The sequence below is a fragment of the Plectropomus leopardus genome, chromosome 8 (assembly GCF_026936395.1).
Source record: "Plectropomus leopardus strain MGB_pleo_1.0 chromosome 8, ASM2693639v1, whole genome shotgun sequence".
In the NCBI taxonomy this organism is placed as follows: Eukaryota; Metazoa; Chordata; class Actinopteri; order Perciformes; family Serranidae; genus Plectropomus; species Plectropomus leopardus.
Window position 1 is genome coordinate 12,555,927 of NC_142183.1, and position 17,776 is coordinate 12,573,702.

Genomic DNA, 17,776 nt, shown 5'->3' on the forward strand with positions numbered 1-17,776 from the left:
TGTTTTTTGTTTTTAAATTACACTGCTGCAATGGAAGAATAGAAGATGATTCAGATGTAGTCCAATTTTCTTTCCTTGGGACTGATTTTACTGATTTTTCAGGGTTCCTAAAGTCAAAGGAAACCTGGGTCATGGAATTTCACAATCACATTATCCAGGCCTGGGAAAGTTATGGAATTATTAATAATCATTGAAAGTTTTGAGAAGGTCATGGACATTTGTTGTGTGTAATGAAATTGTTACAGTAATCTTTCAAGGATAACTTTGCATATTATGTGACATAACAGAACATTTATTTTCTGAAGCTGTTGACTTGATGTAGCTATGATATGTAAAGTTTTGAATCTGATAGGTTTGAAAAACCGCAGTTTTATAATGGATCCTGGAAAAGTCAAGGAAAAGGTTTGAAATGTTGTCCCTAAAATGCATAGGAACCCTGGATTTTACATGTTGCATAACTGCACTGGCCCATTGACCTATCTATCAAGTATCTAATATAGTTCATCTGTAGTATTTGTTGTCTGTGACGACTCTGGTTTATTAGTATGTATCTCTCTTTTGGCTATTTTTCTAACGACTTGTGTAATGGTGTGTTTTGTCATATGATGCTGTGGAGAACAGCAGTTCTGTAATGAGTATATGTTGTAACCAGTGTGTACTATGGTATATGGTAGTGACAAGAGTCTTGTAGTAGTAGTAAAAGTAGTAAAAGTGCATTTTAGTTAAATTGTTACTTTTAACCAACACAGCAAGTCATAGATTAAATCCCAACAAGAATCAACAGTGTGTAGCATTCAAGTTGTTGAATCTCCGTTGCATACTCAGGTCATTTCACATGCCTCAGGAAAAGAAATGAGCTGAAGCACTAGGTTACAATTTGGATTTTCAGTGTGCTGGTCTCTCAGCACCATGAATGGAATTCATTATGTACCTGTGTTGTAATGCTTTGTGCAGTAGCCCAAATCCTTCTCCTCTTTGAGCACAAACTGTGGGAGGGTGAGATCATCAGCCACCTGAACGGGGTTGTCAGACAGCCACTCAAAGATCAAGTCATTCATTGTGTAACCAACTGTGAAAAGAGAACAGAGGAAAAAAGAGCAGATATTTAAATAAGAGACAAGTGTCACATTTTCTCTCACTTTAGACTAGATTTTATTGACTAGGCTATGAATGCTCCTATTCTTTTTTTCTTTGCATCTTGCACATGATTTAAGACAAATTCTGGCATCTCATTATTTCACAACGGCACGCGTTTTTCTAAATTGCATCAACTTGGCAGAGACAGGGTGCTCTATAGTTCATTATTGTGTCTAGACAGTCTGTAATATATAATATCTCAGACATGTCAAATTATAAAACTGCTTAAAACGTTACTAGTCAGATCCTAATAAAATTTTGGGGAGATGCATTTTAGTTGAAACTGCACTCCATCATTTACAGCATTATATTGGTGATATTTCAGCTGAAGTGCTACAAGTAGACATCAAAACAAGACTGTATATTTTGTTTACTGACTATAAAGGGGGAATGTATCAATCACAGAATATAACATTTAAGGGAACCTATTATGCTCATTTCCTGGTTCATGTTTTGTTTTAAGGTCCTATTAGAGCATGCTTACTTGCTTTACTGATCAAAAAAACCTTTATTTTCCTCATACAGTTTGAGCTGAAAGACCTGTATAAATTATCCATCTGAAACTCTCAGTTTTAGCGCCTGTCTCTTTAAGATTGACCCAAAAAGGCCAATACTGCTCACTTCTAGCTCTTCGGCTTCTCGGCGTCTCTGCACCATCATAACCATGGAATGACTGCAGAATAGCGGCACTTTCTACTGTGAAATATTGCGAATAAATGCTTCAACTACACAACTAGACGTGCACCAGGAATATCATCCAAAATCGCCAAGAAATTCGCAACGTTGGCAACCAAGTTTACAGGTTTCCCTGTTGTTAGCACGTAGCTACATGTAAGTTAGCAGTGTCGTTGTAAATGACTGTAATGGAGAATGGCAGCACTTTCTACCATTAAAAATAACCAGTAAAAGCTTTTAAAACACAACCTCACATGCTCCATCAGGAATGTGATCCAAAACTGAGGAGAAATAAACAATATTGATAATGTTAACATGTTTCCCTAATGTTAGCATGTAGCTACATGTACGTTAGCGGTGTATTTGCAGTCAGGGAATAACTAAATATAGTTGCAGGATGATATCAGTATGCCATCGGTATCAGCAAATATTGGTTTAAGATGGAATATCGGAAAAGGCCAACATGCTGATTCTTGCCAGTATCACATATTGATATATTTTTTTTATTGACAAAGTGACCTGTTACAAAACATCAACCCTAAGTTTAAGTATTTTATCTTATTTTGCACAATAAATGAATATTATGTACATATAAAAGCATTGTATTTCATGTTTCCATCTGCTGACACGCCATCACAATGTGAGTATGCATAATATGATGTTAATTCCACTACAGAAGAGACTAAAATTAGGTGGGAATAAAAGTGATAATATCGACATCGGTATTGGTATTTGACCAAATGCGTGTTTTATATCTGCATATCAGATATTGACAAAAAAATCAAATAGCCTGTCGTGGATCCTTAACTGTAATGGAAAATAGCAGCACTTTCTACCATGAAAAATCACCAATGTAAGATTCTAATTACAACCTCACATGTTCAAACAGAAATTTTACCTGAAATCGCGGCGAAATCTACAGACTTGGAAACAAAATTTACATGTTTTCCTGACGTTAGCATGTAGCTTCATTTAGCATTGCAGGCTATGTAATGTAAACACTTGGCAGATGACCATATAAAGAAAGCCGGCACACTATGATGTCATTCTTTAGCCAGAATTGAAAAAAAAAGTTGGAAACAGCTTCAGAAGTCTGAAGAAGCCTCCCATTTGACATTGTAACATAATAGAAAAGCATAACAAGTCCCCTTCAACATTTCGTGTTGCTATATGTATGATGAAAACAATGCTTTTTACTGCATGTTTTAAAATGCTGCATAAAATCAAGTACACCACTGCATTATCACTTTTGCTGTGGTCCTCATCCCCTTCTTCCTCCTGCTTAACCTGATTTCTCTCCTACGCCACAACTCTAACTGGGATCTTGTTACCATAGCATAACATCTGTGCATGAGAAACATCAGAAACCTCAGCTAATGAGACCCAGAGAGAGAGAGAGGCAGAGAGAATGAAACTTGGAAGATTGTGGTGATATAATGCCGCTTTTGCCCATCTGTCCAGCTACCAGCTACCCTCTGCCATCATGTTTGTCACAGTAAAGGTCACCCAGCACAGCTCCAGTCATGTTGTTGCTGCTGCTTGAAGGTTACAGAATAGAGGGGGACATGAGGAGCATTTCTGCCCGTAACAGTGGGAGATGTTGTACATGTGAACACATACTGAGCTGATTAGGTTTAATAACAGTAATGTACAAATCGTAACATAATGACACATATATTCCGTTTTTCTGCGAAGGAATGCACAGTTCAGTAAACCACTAGGATAAATCAATAATTATTTTGCTTCCACACACGGTTGCTTTTCTTGAGGGCTGCACTCCTTCTCACAGCTACTTGATTATAAGTATATTAAAAATGCATGCCACATGCAACAACAATGCAGCATATCTCGCACATCTGAATAATACTGATGTCCATTGGGACCCTTTGGGGCCTGAGTAACAAAGACATCAATTATTCAAGATGTTATACTCTATCCTGCCCACACGGCCGGAAAAAAAACACAACAAAGACAAACTTATCTTGTTCATGAGGAGAATTCACTGTCATTCACACATCCTGCTGTAACAAACAAGGAGAATACCAATGCTTTCCTGTGATAATAAAGTGGTCTTCTCTTCTTCAACCAGAGCTAAAACATTATCGACGTCGTGTTTAAGGTGCAATAAAAATGAAATTAATGAGGCAGGGTAGAGTAATGACTGTTGGTCATCTTTTTCATGTTAAATGCAGCTCTATTATTTTTAGTTTTTTGGTTTTTATATCATTCTGTAGTTTTCCAGAAGTGTTCCTTATTTATTTCAATCAAGCTTCTAAATGCTGTTTTCTCAACTTTTTCTCGTGTGACCTGACATAAGTTTCTGCACAATGTTAAATAAACACACATAGCATCATTTTTATCACAAAAATATAGTGCTAGCAAAGCAGCAGGTGATCAAAGCAAGCTGTCATGTTGCACTGATTGTTAAAATACACTGATCAGGAAGATGGTGCTCGGCCCACACTCTAAGGAAACGACACGTTATGGGATATTTACTGGCGTGGTTTCTGTCATAAAAAAAGACGTGACATTCTCAAAAGCATGTGTGAAGCACAGACCTTATTTAAAGCTTCTAACCAAAAACCCATTAAAAAAAACACTGACTTTGAGATGAAGGAACCTGAGGTGCTAAAATGCTTATTCATATCTGAGTTTTAGGACTCATTACTGGAGCTCTCTAGAGCGTCATGCTCCACCTCCGCACTCAAATCTTTTAAGCTGACACAAGGCGGGTTTCCATTAACCCTCAAATTGCGCACATTAAAATTGCGAATATAAAATATGCCTAATGAAAGCACATCAATTTAAAAACAGTTTAATTTATCTCAAAAGCGTTTCTACGCTCGCATGGTGGTGTTTTAAGTGCATCGAAAAAGCCATATTTCGCAAAACTGCATTGGAAACACTTTTGAAAAAAATATTTTATAGGTCACATGATGCTATGGCTATACGCTTGTCGGTAGGAACTGTCTCCCTTGGGCATGATGCAGCAGGCGCTAGAAGAGGTTTTATTCCATCAAATAACTCTTCAAAAATTGAGTGCAGAAGTTTTGAATCCACAGTTCCTTTGTGAAATCGTGGAATATCACCTCCCAGAAATCCCTTACAGGTGGCCGCTCTCATGTATAAGGGGCTTGCCTTTCCATTATCACACACATAACCCACCTACGTTGCCAATGATTGGAAATAATGACGGCTAGTGCGGTGGCTGCAATAGAAATAAACCTGTGAATGTTTTAAAAATCCATCTTCATGCTTCTTGAAATGTTATTGTGAGAGGAGAAGTCGCATAACATCACTCAACAGAAACGCAGTCCTCTCGCGACTGTGTTTCAAAAATAAAAAATATTGCTGAAGTTCTCAGTAATGCAAACCCGCCTTCTGTCCTCACTCTTCATGCTAACGCTGTCTGCAAACAGCGTGTGGGGGATGAGGGCGATCAGCAACCTATGTCACTGCTTTTTATAACAGCTGAGTTTGACTTTTTACTTGAAAACCACAGTAACAAGCGCAGATGGACCTGCACTTTAGGAGGGCGTTCACCTAATGAAAGACACTCACGCAGCTGTGGATGTGCTTCAAATTCTTGGTCTTGCTTTTTACTTATGGTGTTAGTTACAGAGTGGATTTGAGGTTCCTGGACGCTAATGGCTCAAGGCAAAGCACAGTGGTATAAGCTGCATATATGAGGCTTTGATGTGTCAGAATAAGGCAGAATTGTATTGTTGGTTCTATTTATATATCTATATAAGCCCGTGGCATGAAAGGCCAGAAAAGAAGATTGGCCTTGGCTTTCTCAAACTCCAAAGATAACTCTTCTCTCTCTTTATTTCCCACCATACTGCCCCTCTCTCTCACTTTCTCATGTCTCTGCAGCTCCAGTAGTGGCAGTAAAAGCTATAATATCCTCTTAACATCAAACTCTAGCCAAGGTGATCACACCCTTGGGTGGTGTACTAGCACTTGTCAACACAAGGCCAAGTATCCTCACCAGGCCTTTAATCAGGAATGATTACGTCTCCTTTAATGGCGGTGTGATGTGATACACTTAGCCAAACACACATGCACACACACACACACACACACACACACACACACACACACACACACACACACACACACACACACACACACTGCTGCTTTAAGCACACATCTGTTTGCCTGAGTCCTCCCTCTGTTATACTCCTAAAGGGTATAATGTCTTTATATTTGTATTTCTATACTTGCTGACGTATATTCTGCACTAAATTTATTTGATTTTTTTTTTTTATCTGTTTGTCCCTGTGTTAATTTGCAGAAATAAATCATGCTGTTTCCTGCACAAAAAGGGGACCTCTTGTTGTTGTTAGATCAGATAAGGAATTAGACAGAGATACCAGCACTCAGCTTGACTTATTTATTTGTGAGAGATGCCTCTGAAAAGGTGCAGTGACTTTGTGCTCCTTCTGTTCCCTTAAAATCTTTTGTCCTTAAGATGGGAATTAGGTCACCTCTAGGCACAGCACATATAATAAAAGGGACACAAAATTAAAGTTTTATTATTTATATCCTGGAAATTGGTTTCATGAGGGCAGATGATATCTCTGCTAAAGGCAAGCGAGGACTGAAAGTAGAGGATATTATTCTTTGCCTGTGTTTTATCAATATAATAACATTTTTAAAATGTTTCAAATGCCTTTTTGTACAGCTCTTGAACATTCTAGTTTTAATGAATGAACAGTAAATGTCAACAATTAAAGAATTTTAATTTGCCCCACCAACCCTTAATGTCGCTACACCTGTCAATCTTTTAATTGACATATGTATTTAACAAGTAAACGTTAGGACAGATTTACCACTCACAATTCTTGATCATTTTCAAAACACTGTCAGTTGTATATAGCTATATATCTAATTCAGCTTACGTTGGCTTCTTAAGTTGGTTAAAAAACTGTCTCTGGCTGACTTAATGTTTACAGCTGTCTCATTTGATAACGAGAACCCTGTAAAGAGGTCTGAAATATGAAATACTTAATTTTTAATGTTCAAAGAGAAAAGCTTATTAGCATTATAGCCAACCAAGGGTTTTGACAAGAAACATTATCATTAGGCTGGACTCTGATCTAGTAGTACCCATGAGTAGCTTCCACAAAGGGTGCCGATGCCATGTCATTGTTTCAGTGACCCAAAATTTCAAAGCCCCTTTAGTTGGGAAAACTGTCCCACTGGGCTGAAACCCCACTTCTTTGACAGTCCACCCATTGCTCTGATGTTCTTTCTCCTAAAATACACACTTCCAGCACTTAATTTCAGTTTGCCAGTGGTATTTGAGCTGCTGATCCTGGGTGTTTTTCACCAATCTGTCCCTGCTTTTCTACCAGCTTTTGTGCCACCAAATGTGGATTTTTAAAGCAAAAACACTATCTCTTCTTAACCACAACCACATAGATTTTGTGTATAAACCTCACCAGAAACTCACCACGATGTTGTTGAGAAACGCATCTGTTATATAATGTATCCGTGGTTTACAGAAAAGTACAATGTGAATATTTTTTTCTTGCAATCGGGTTGTCTAACTGCAGGGTCTGTTTTTTTCAGTTCAGTTCAATTGAGAGCTTTTATAGGCCATAGAGGAGAAATTTGATCTGCAGTTGGGGGTACTAAAAAAATTAAAAAATACACTAAATGGGCAAGACATCATAGCAGCACACAACCAAACTTGATTTAAAGCAATCTGAATCAACAGTAAAAGCAAAAGTATCAATAAAAGTAATCTTAAAGTGTCAATAAAAGGGGTGAGCTTTGTCAACCCATACAAAAGTCATTATCTTCTTTTTGAGAAACGAGTCTTCAAAGAAATTAGCATTTGTGTTTTCCAGAACGCACTGTCACAGAAATGGGCTTTAGGTCCAAAAGGACATTTTTTTGGGATAAAAAACGACATAATAATATTACGTCGGACAGAAGGCTCATTTGTCTACAGCTCGGTATCCCAAAAACAAATGCTCATTGTTCTCAATGGCCTATTCTCCAAGGGGACTCACCCAAAAAGGAGTACTGGCATAGAAGGTGGGACCCTCCCTACTCTGCCTCTGACTGGCCTACCCTGATATTCTTACCCTAACCCTAACCATTGTCACTGCACATGCCTAAACTTAACCAACCCAACCATTGAAGGCAACAAGTACAAGTCAATCAGAGGCAGAGTAGGATGGGTGCCATAGAAGGAGGGTGCATGCAGATGTCATTCTGCATAATAATTTGCTGTGTGCTTCTCTTTTGGAGAATGTGGAGCGTATAGTCGGAGAAACGGCCCTTTTGGAGTTTGTTTTTTGGATACAAGATGGGACCTTTTTCAGTGTTTGGGCTTTATAATTCTAAGACGTTTGTTCACTGGACAGCCCCCCACAGGTTAGGGAAACAAAGTGGTTGTTGTGAACTGGGCTTTTCTTAAAAGTAGACCGTAACCTCACAAAATAATGTAGTATTAAATACCCCTCGCATCGAAAGTAATGCTTGGTTGGTGTCGGTAATTAGCTAGTTAGCCCAGCATGTTCATGTTTACAGCGTAAGTCGAAGGAGACAATTACACAGTTTTAATCTATTCCTTACAATTTTGCGCTTGCATTTTTAGTTTTGCAGAACACATGAGATGCAATTAGAAAAAAAACATTCTCCACAGGGACTTTGTAAATACATCCCAAATAATTAGACACGCTTATAGTCACAATACAGCTCCTATCTCTTGAAATATAACAAGATTAGGCACATAACAAGCAAGGCAAAAGGTAGAAATCAGGAAGAAGGGGGAGATAAAAAGAGGTAGGCTAAGTGAGACAAGAGGAAGAAAAGAAGAAGACTCACAGCTTTCAAGCTGCATTGTACAGGTCTGAATGTCCATTGGGAAATTCTTCAAGTCCATAGGGCAGGACAGGGTAAGAGTCAGCCTGAGATAGAGAAACAGATTGGATGAGAGAAGAGGAGTGACAGGGGACGTCAAAAGGTACAAAAGGGCTCAAGGAAAAGACACCAAAGCACAAGGAGAAATGATAGGTTAACAGATTACAAGACCAGTGAAATAAACCAGTGCCAAGCTGCTTCGTTTTGCAAAGTCTGAAACATGAGTTATGTTCAATGCAAAAACACTGAACAAATTAAAAAGAAACCAAACAACCCCAACAACAACCAGATGTTGCTTTTTAAAAGAGTAGATTGAAAAACATATTGAGTTACTCTACCATTTGATTACTCGTAGTGCTACAGTAATTGGTGTAAGCGTCCGTACTTTTATTTGTTGTGCTGTTGATGCATTGAGCCTTCAAAAAATCCTCAGAGAAGAGAGGGAGTCAGAGGGAGCTATTTGGGAGTCTGTCTGGAGGAAAACTGTGTAATTACCTGCTGTAATGCTTCGCCCAGAGGCGAGACAAGAGCCGCCAGCAGTATACACACAGGCACCCATTTGCGACTGTGCTGTGATGACACAATATCTTTTTCAGTTGCTGAGCAAACTACATTTATCCAGGTGATTGATTCTTCTAACACTGGATTAATTGTGTTATCTATTTAGTGCACTCACAGAGATATTTGATCTAGAACTTCAAAACATTAGTGATATTTGTGCATTTTCAAAAGCAAAATGACAATTTTTTGAGCAAAACAATGACTATGTATACATGCACAAAATATTCTGGTGGAGTGGATCTGGTCCGTCCTATAGCTGTCATGAATGTTGAAATTAGCTATAGAGACCAAAAACATTTTGTGCACCAGGCTGTAAACATGCTGTGAATTTGGGCATTATAACATGGGGATCTATGAGGATGAGGTTTGTAAAATTGGAACTCAAGTGACACACAAGAAAGGACTTAAAAGACGTCTCTTCCTACGTTATGTTTTAAAAAGACATCTGCAAATTGCTTATTCAGTGTAAAGTGTCATGAAACAAACAGACCTCAAAGTCACCGCACTTCCAGCTGACATTTCCATGCATTTTTCTTTCCACACTTGCACCCATTTAGTATTTTGGTGACTTGTGGTGCGCCTAAGTGGGCAGAAAGGTGCAGTAGGGAGCGTGTGTGATTGGCAATTCAATTCAATCTGCTGCAATTGTGGTCAAGAGGTCGTATATGAGTGGGATTTGTTTGCCACCTGCCTTCTTGCACTAGTTTTCTTCACTTTATTTGGTAGAATTGTACCCAAACAGACTTCTTCAACTGCCTTTATGAGTAAAATCATCACTTGTTTCATGTTGATCATATAAACCAAAGCACAGCCATATTTAAAAGCAATAATATCACCAAAGCAATGTGTACTGGAATACAAATTAGTGTCAATCTTCAGCATCTATTTAAAAAAAAAAAGCTGCTTATTTTAAAGCCAATATTTAAGTATTCTTTGAATATACAAGTACAAGTCTCAGAGTAAGAAAACAACATTCAAGTTATACTGAAGCATTTGAATGAATGATAACATGCAGAGGATTTGGCGCATTTCTATTTAGCCCCTGACGTTGTGCTTTGACTGGCCATAACGATACTGAGTGGCGCCGATCTTTAAGTTATGGGAAGTCACTTGTATTTACCTAATGCTATACAGAACGCTGCCATCTTGGAAAATCCGTAGCAGCTTGTTGTCAGTGGTGACCTCGTGGAAATTGGCTCCTTTCTCGTTTGCAAAGAATAAATCAGGTTTCCAAATCGAGTCCAACATGGATGGATCCAGATCGAGGGAGTCGTCTGGATATTCGCTGTACGCCAGGCGAGGGTCGTTCCATTTTTGCCGTAGAAATACATTGAGCCTGTAGTCCTGTGGGTCAGGGCAGTTAATGGAAAATATATTATTGGTGAAAGTTGTAGTACAGAATGGAGAGCTCAGAAGTGCATTAGTCTGCAGAGGTTTCTGGGAATATTTTGTTACAGTACTGGTTGCTATTGGAGTCCAATTTAACTGATGATGAATTTAAAAATACAGAAGCAGTTGTACTCTGTGAAAGATGAAACTTTCACTTTTTTTGGATGAAATATCACTTTAATGTCTAGATCTAATGTGTCCATTGTGCTTCATTTGTGACAAGTACATGACTATGAGGGGTTCATAATGAACAATTGTTCTTAGAGAATTTAAAACAGTCAAATCATTGCTTATAAGTAGAAAAATGTTGTTTTGATTTTTTTGACAGACACTGATGGTTTACTTTAAAAATGCTTCGGTGAATAAAAATATTATTAAAAAGGGTTGAGCATGACAGTATATACTGTACAAAGTTATAAATGTGTCCACCGGTAGGGATTTGGCAAAACCCTCTTCTGTTGGAGCCATTTAGGGCATGCTATTTGGCAAATAAGGCTGGATGCCAGCATGATCTCATGATTCTTGTGTGATATTGCAAATTGAGCTGCCTAGCAACATAACATGATTTTGGCAGACATAGACAAGGAGGATGATGCTGTAAATACAGGACCCTGCAACACCTTTTAAGGCCTTGTCTTAATAGATTTTCGGAACAAATTACTGTATCGTAATAAGAGCTGGCTATCGGTACCCAATACCTTTTAAGGTATCTGTTGAAAAAACACAGTACCAAGTTATATCTAAACTTTTCCAGTCAAACAATCTCTGTATTTGAGCCTTTTTGTGCAGGGGGTCTGAGCTTAGACTTTTGCAACCCCCTGCAGGATCAGCAGACTTTCTGTTGCAGTCATCTCTAGAGCCACTCCGCTCCTGGGAAGTCTGCCTAGCTAGCATGAGGTAAAACAGAAGCAGCGCTAAAATCCAACACTGCGCCATTAAACCATTTCAACAAACTCAGCATTAGGTAACATTTGCTGTGTGATGCTAACAGTTAGCCCTGTCACTGTGTACTGTCAGGTGGACAGTTGCATCTGTTCCAAGCACGAAGCTCACACTCCTGCAGCAGCAGCAGCTATAACTCATACAGTCTGTGGTGTGGTGAAGTTGACAGCGGTGTTTTGTATTGAGTTAACAGTCAGCATTATGAGATACCAACAAATCATTTGGAAGTATGGCTATACTACACACCACTTTACACATTCACATTATTGGTATAAAATAAAGTACTCTTTTGGTACCTGAATCACTTTAAGTGTTACTGGTATCGTCATTTTGACGATACCCAGCGCTATATATTCTGATATGTACTGTTAACATAATATAAAATTACTCATATAGGGGCTATATTGCCGACCTCTACTGATGTATTTAATATTTACATATATCCCAATCATAATGACTGTTATTACAGTTACTACAGATGATCCATCTTTGTTATGTAATTCAGCAGCTTTGGATAATGATGGCATCACTCTTGCTGAAATGCCCCTGCCTCACCATATTTGTCAGATTTTCTGAAAGTATCTGATTGAAAAAGATGGTTTAGTGTTTGTTCAACCGTTGCAGCCATGTGCTGCTGGTGAGCCGAGGGTTGGCAATGCGAGCCATGCCAAGGACGAGTGCTGAACACAATCACTCCTGCCTGCAGCCAGCATACATGAGTAATTAAATTAGAATTCTAATCTGCGCAATTAATTCAGAATTCATCTTTGGGCATTGCACATTGTTCGTTTTCCTGCTTGTTCACTTCATTTATCAGAATATGAGGCATGCTTCACCAGCACATACAATGACATCATTAGTGTTGTCGTTCTGTCGGCTGACCTGACTGCAGGTCTGACCCTCTGGGCCTCCCTCACACACCTTTAAACAGTTTGCTGCTGTATTGTGCTGACCCAGCAGCTTGAACACTGTAAATGCAGACTTGAGGACAGCTATTTCTCCCTGAACCACTTGTCCTCTCTCCCATACCTCTTTTCATCCATTTTCTCAATTTTTCATTTTAATTGCAGAGTGGACAGTTCATTATCAGCATGTCAGTGACCCATTGGTCTCTGAAGGTTGCACTGTTATGCTCCAGGAAACACAGAAATGAGGAAACGGCTTCAGCAGGGAGTGGATTAGCAAAGAAGTTGGTAGGAAAGAAAGACGGCGGAGTGTTTTTGAGATTTCTATATAGAAGTCATTGGAGCAATGAAGCTAAAAACAACATAAACCATTGTGGGATTTTTAAACATAATAATGCACTTTAAGAAAATGCATTTTCCTCTCTAACATGTTAAACATCTGAAATCTCCAAGGTTTTCTTACCATTGTAGTTTCTGTGATGGACCCAAAGCTGTTGATGAAAATATTACAGGTGACATTCACAGGTGGACCTGAGGATAGAAAAAAAAAAACATACTGAATTTACACATCTTTCCCCTCAAATGGGATTCATAACATCCCACTACATTTTAAAAAAAAGTAGAAACACCGCCTTGCAGGTGCATGCCTCTGCACTTACTGTATAGTTGCACTTATAGTTTATATCCTTGTCTGTGATAGCATCGATGCCTCACACACATCTTCCCTCCAGCAGCACATAAGATCTATACAACCAGCACAGTTTCAAGGTTGGCACTTAAGATTTGTGTGACCAATTCAGTATCTGACCATATGTCTCCCCCTCTGTTCCTGAATTATTACGCTGAATTATGGCCAGGAAAGTGTTTTTGCCTGACATTATGATGTCACACTGAAGTTGACTGTTGACCTCTTAAATATAAAAGGTCATGACTTCATAATTTTATCCTATTACACATCTGTTTGAAATTCTATTAAAATTATTGTATGAATTCTTGAGTTATGGCCAACAACATGTTTTCTGAGGTCACAGGACCTCAGAAGATATGTTGCATGTTTGTGCAAAATTTAAAGAAATTCCCTAAAGGTCCTCTTGAGATTTTGCACGCACAAGAATTATACAGATGTAATGTCACAGTGACCTTGGACCTATGAAAATACAGTTTTAATCAGTTCATCCTTGTCTCAAAGTGAACATTTGTGCCAAATTTGAGAAAATTCTCCTTCAATTGTTATTGAGATAACGGGTTCACAAAAGTGAGACAAAATAGGCCACAGTGACCTTGACCTTTGGCCTATGACAATCAAATTCTAAGTAGGTCATCATTTTCTTAAAGTGGGTACTAATTTGAAAAAATTACCTCAATGCATTTTTGATAATGCCTCGGGCCTTGACTCTCAACGGGACATAATATATACTTTTGTGTATCTCTTGTAGCATTCTTAAAATTTACATCACTTTCTTCATTAATTTTCATCATTGATTTTCATAATAATTGAACTGAAAGTGATGCTACAACACAAATCATGCCAGCTTCATTCCTGGTGTTGAAGAGCCGGCTCTTTAAAGGTGCCATGAAAAAGTATATTTTTAATTTTCTATTTTTGGGCCTGTCACTTCAAGTGTAATTACAGCCCCCCAAACAATCCCATTTACTGAAACCAGCCTCAAAAACATTTGAAGAAAAACTATAAGGCAATTGACAAATAACATTGGGAATTTAAAACTTAAGAGCAAACAATGTCACAGAGAGAAAAGTGAGAATTGTCAGTGTGCAACCCTGACTTTTAAAATTTTCTTTGTATGCTACTACTTGCAAGAGCAAATTCATTTACTGAGAAAGGACCACCAGAACTACGTCTTTATCAACATAATGACCATCAGGATGCATTTTTGCAAACATATTTGCTTAATTTTCACTGACAATACATTAATTTGTTTTTCCCTCCAATTTTCTGAAAGTAACTCACAATACAACATTCTGTCATTAGCACCTACAGCATAGCTAGAGCTTTTTATGGTTATGTTATGTACGTACTCAGAGCATTTGGTTAAGTTCAGGGATGTTCTTGAGATTGAAAAAGTCAGCAGTGACTTTAAGTACGACATGAGGTGTTGATGTAGGCAACTAATTAACATTAAACCAAAACTATGATCTTCTCAACCAAAGAGCTTCTGTTGCCTAAACACAGATTTTCAAACGGTAAGGCCTGACTCCTCAGGGGGGCATAAGGGGACAGATGTGAGTAAAAGATGCTGCGTCAGGTAAAAGGGACAGGTGTATGCTGGTATTCTTGAACAGTGGGACGTTAGTTGTCGTCGTTTGGCTCATTGATTTTGCCTGCTTATCAACAGTCAGCAGTTGGAGCAGTAGCAGCTGCAGCATGAAGCTCGTGGATGCAATTAAGTTTTTTTTTTTAAAACCTTCAACGTCTGATTGCTGCAATTTGCATCGAGAATCTTCCCCTTCTTGGACTTATATCTCGGTCTAAACACGTGGACTTGATACACAGAAATTTAGATTCAGTATGCTTCTCAGGATCTCATTATTCACTGTGCCTATACATCCATAAATCTGCTAGGAAATCATACAAAAAAAGATGCTCTTATAACCATAACTGGCTTGAGAACCATCATGTTGCTTGAAAAAAAAAATTACAATTCTAATTTAATGTTTTAAACAACCTATAACAACCAATACAGAAAAGCATCCCAGAGAAAACTTCACAGAGGGGTGACATTTGGAACCAAAGCACTATGTTGCACTTGCACCCTGAAATGTGCACAGACCTGATTCCTCATCTAAACATTTGCACACTTTTTAATCCACCTTTTGATTTAATTTCCCAGGATGAATCAGTTTAAACTTGTAGAATCCTCATGTGACACGGAAGTAGAGACATATACGACGTTGCTGTCTCTTCCTTTGTTAAATTATAATAACACTGCAGAGATCTGCTAATTTCTCATCCAGTGTGCTAGAGTTTGTACAAACCAACCCTATGGGCAGAATACATGTTTCATTATATGTTTCTGCACACCACATATATGTTACATTTGTGGTTTCAGATGCTGTGGATGTGTTGATTCAGTTTTATGTTGTGACAAAATTGTGGTCAGTGTGTGTTTTGACAGAAAAAAAACACTTGGTTAGGGTTAAGGTTAGCGTTAGAAAAGCACCATGTTTTGGATTAAAATACCTGGTCTGGCCACTAGAAACACGGCTGGCAATATTCTGTTCTCTCATTAAAAAGTATCTCCTTTTGTGGTCTGAAACAGTGCATGACACCCAGTAATACCTCCTCATTATGATGAGAACCTTAGCTCATATATATGTATGTGCAAATGTCCGTGGCTTGCAAAAATGTATAATGACAACATTTTATTCTGGTGACTTTGCTTCTGTTTAATGTGTTGCTGCTGAGCAGCTAATTATCTATATAGTCTGCAAACTGGCTTTGCAATATAAAATGAGGGGGCACCATAGTGAAACCAAAATATTTAACTTTTTGTTTCAGATTTTTTTTTCTCAAAGGACACATCACACATACATGCAGTAGGTGTCTTGAATTTGTCTGAGGAGTGGCTCACAGTGACAGAATTTAAAAACCTCTGCATATACCTAAATACACACAGGACTCCCTCCTGATGACTTGCACGTTGTACAAAAATGTAGCGTTTCCTGTACTGATAAATCAGCAGGCAGCAATTATGTTTCCCTCAAAACATAATTGTGGAGACAGGCTACCAGTGTGTTCTTGCTGCATGGTAAAATATGATTACAGTCTTAAAATTAAGTCAACAACAAACTATCTGGCCTTCACCACAAAGGGTTAATTAGACGTTAGGTTGAACTACAGTTCTGTTTGAACAGGGTGAAAAGGCGGACAAGCTGATGCAATATTTATGTACTGGAAAGCTGTAAATCTGAGAATCACATCATAGTTTCTGACAGAACAGCGTACAGCACATACACATGAGAACGGTCAGCTGTTCAGCTTTCACAGCACAGATCCACCGCTCTTTGTGTTTTCCTTTTTTTTTTTCTGGTGCTGGATTTTCTTGAGGGCTACTGTGATGGTCTGCCTTGGCATATACTGTACCTTTGAAGTTGGGTCTGATGCGGGCATCATATCCTGATGTTTTCCCCATGAGCTTGTCCAGGAAGTCAGAAGGCGACAGCTGTGGTCCTGCCCTGCTGGGGGGCTTTATCTCCTCCTTACAGGAGCTCAGTCTGATATCACCAGGGAGACAGAGCGAGGAGGAGCAAAAACATATAGAGAGAGAGAGCGAGAGAGAAGATTTGAGAAACGGCAGAGAAGGGAGTGTGTATGTACAAGAGGTATCAGTGGGGGGTTGGTGGTAAAATAATAATGAGAATCCAACAGAATGAGAAGCCAACAGCTATCACCAAGTCAGTCATCAGCAAAAAATACCCAGCGGTGGATGGGGAAATGAGTGTGAAAAATGACGATGGATGGCTTACCTCAGCTGGCAACTAAATGCTTATCTATTTCACATCATGTCTGGGACTTATTGTAGTTGTTAGGCCCTAACTACAGAGAAGAAAAACACAAGCGGAGGTAAACTTGTCCCTCTCCTGTGCTTCCCACAGCTCGTGGCTTAGCAGGGGTAAGGCTTGACAGATTGATGGCTCAATTGTAATGCTATGAATGTCACACCGGGGAGAGGAAGGAGTTGATACAAGCACCAGTGAGGCTCAGGCAGCCACTGACAGGAATAACCAACAGGCCAGAGTGAAAGTAAAGAGAGGAAGGGAGACGGAGAAAATCTCACAACCAAAGCAAGACTGAAGGAAAGAAAGAAACACTCTTTAAGGTCCATAATGGATTTGATTCCTGCCTGGCCCCTACTGTATCACAGCTGATCGCACCCCGTGCTTTTGATACGATTTTTAACAGTTCACGATCTGTCATGATCTGAAACTCGGGAGTACAGATGGTGGTTCAGTCCCCTCCGAGGCACAGCTTTGCTGATGCCCTGTGTTCTCATGAGTGTGTGCAGCCAGTCACTGATCCACCAATCTTACCGCCTCTTAGCTGTATTTAAAGCCACATAAACCGCATCGTCAGGGCCTACAGGATCGAGGGCTGTGTGGAGGATATTTTTGGTTGGTCAAGAGTGAAGCTGAGCCGATCCCAAGAGATCTTTCTTTTTTAATGGTGTTGGCAACAATTAGGAATTGTTGGAAATCACTGTGTTGTAATTATAAAGTTATGGTTGAATATGCTGTAATATTTCTCCACAGAATATCTAGCAACATTAAGT

General features: G+C 38.9%; 1 protein-coding gene and 1 long non-coding RNA gene across 3 annotated transcripts in view; one reads left to right on the plus strand and one right to left on the minus strand.

Moving 5' to 3' along the window:
• LOC148188866 (uncharacterized) overlaps positions 1 to 17,776 on the plus strand; it is a 142,302-nt gene that overhangs the window by 22,685 nt on the left and 101,841 nt on the right. The window lies entirely within an intron of this gene.
• The window catches only part of glra4a (glycine receptor, alpha 4a), a 60,094-nt gene that overhangs the window by 9,878 nt on the left and 32,440 nt on the right, over positions 1 to 17,776 (minus strand). For both annotated transcript variants that reach the window (XM_042493342.2, XM_088080902.1), the window contains exons 2-6: positions 16,591 to 16,721; positions 12,952 to 13,019; positions 10,373 to 10,596; positions 8,656 to 8,738; positions 932 to 1,069 (exon numbers count right to left, since the gene is read on the minus strand). In XM_042493342.2, the coding sequence (XP_042349276.1) occupies positions 932 to 1,069; positions 8,656 to 8,738; positions 10,373 to 10,596; positions 12,952 to 13,019; positions 16,591 to 16,721 (644 nt within the window). The remainder of the gene's footprint in view (positions 1 to 931; positions 1,070 to 8,655; positions 8,739 to 10,372; positions 10,597 to 12,951; positions 13,020 to 16,590; positions 16,722 to 17,776) is intronic.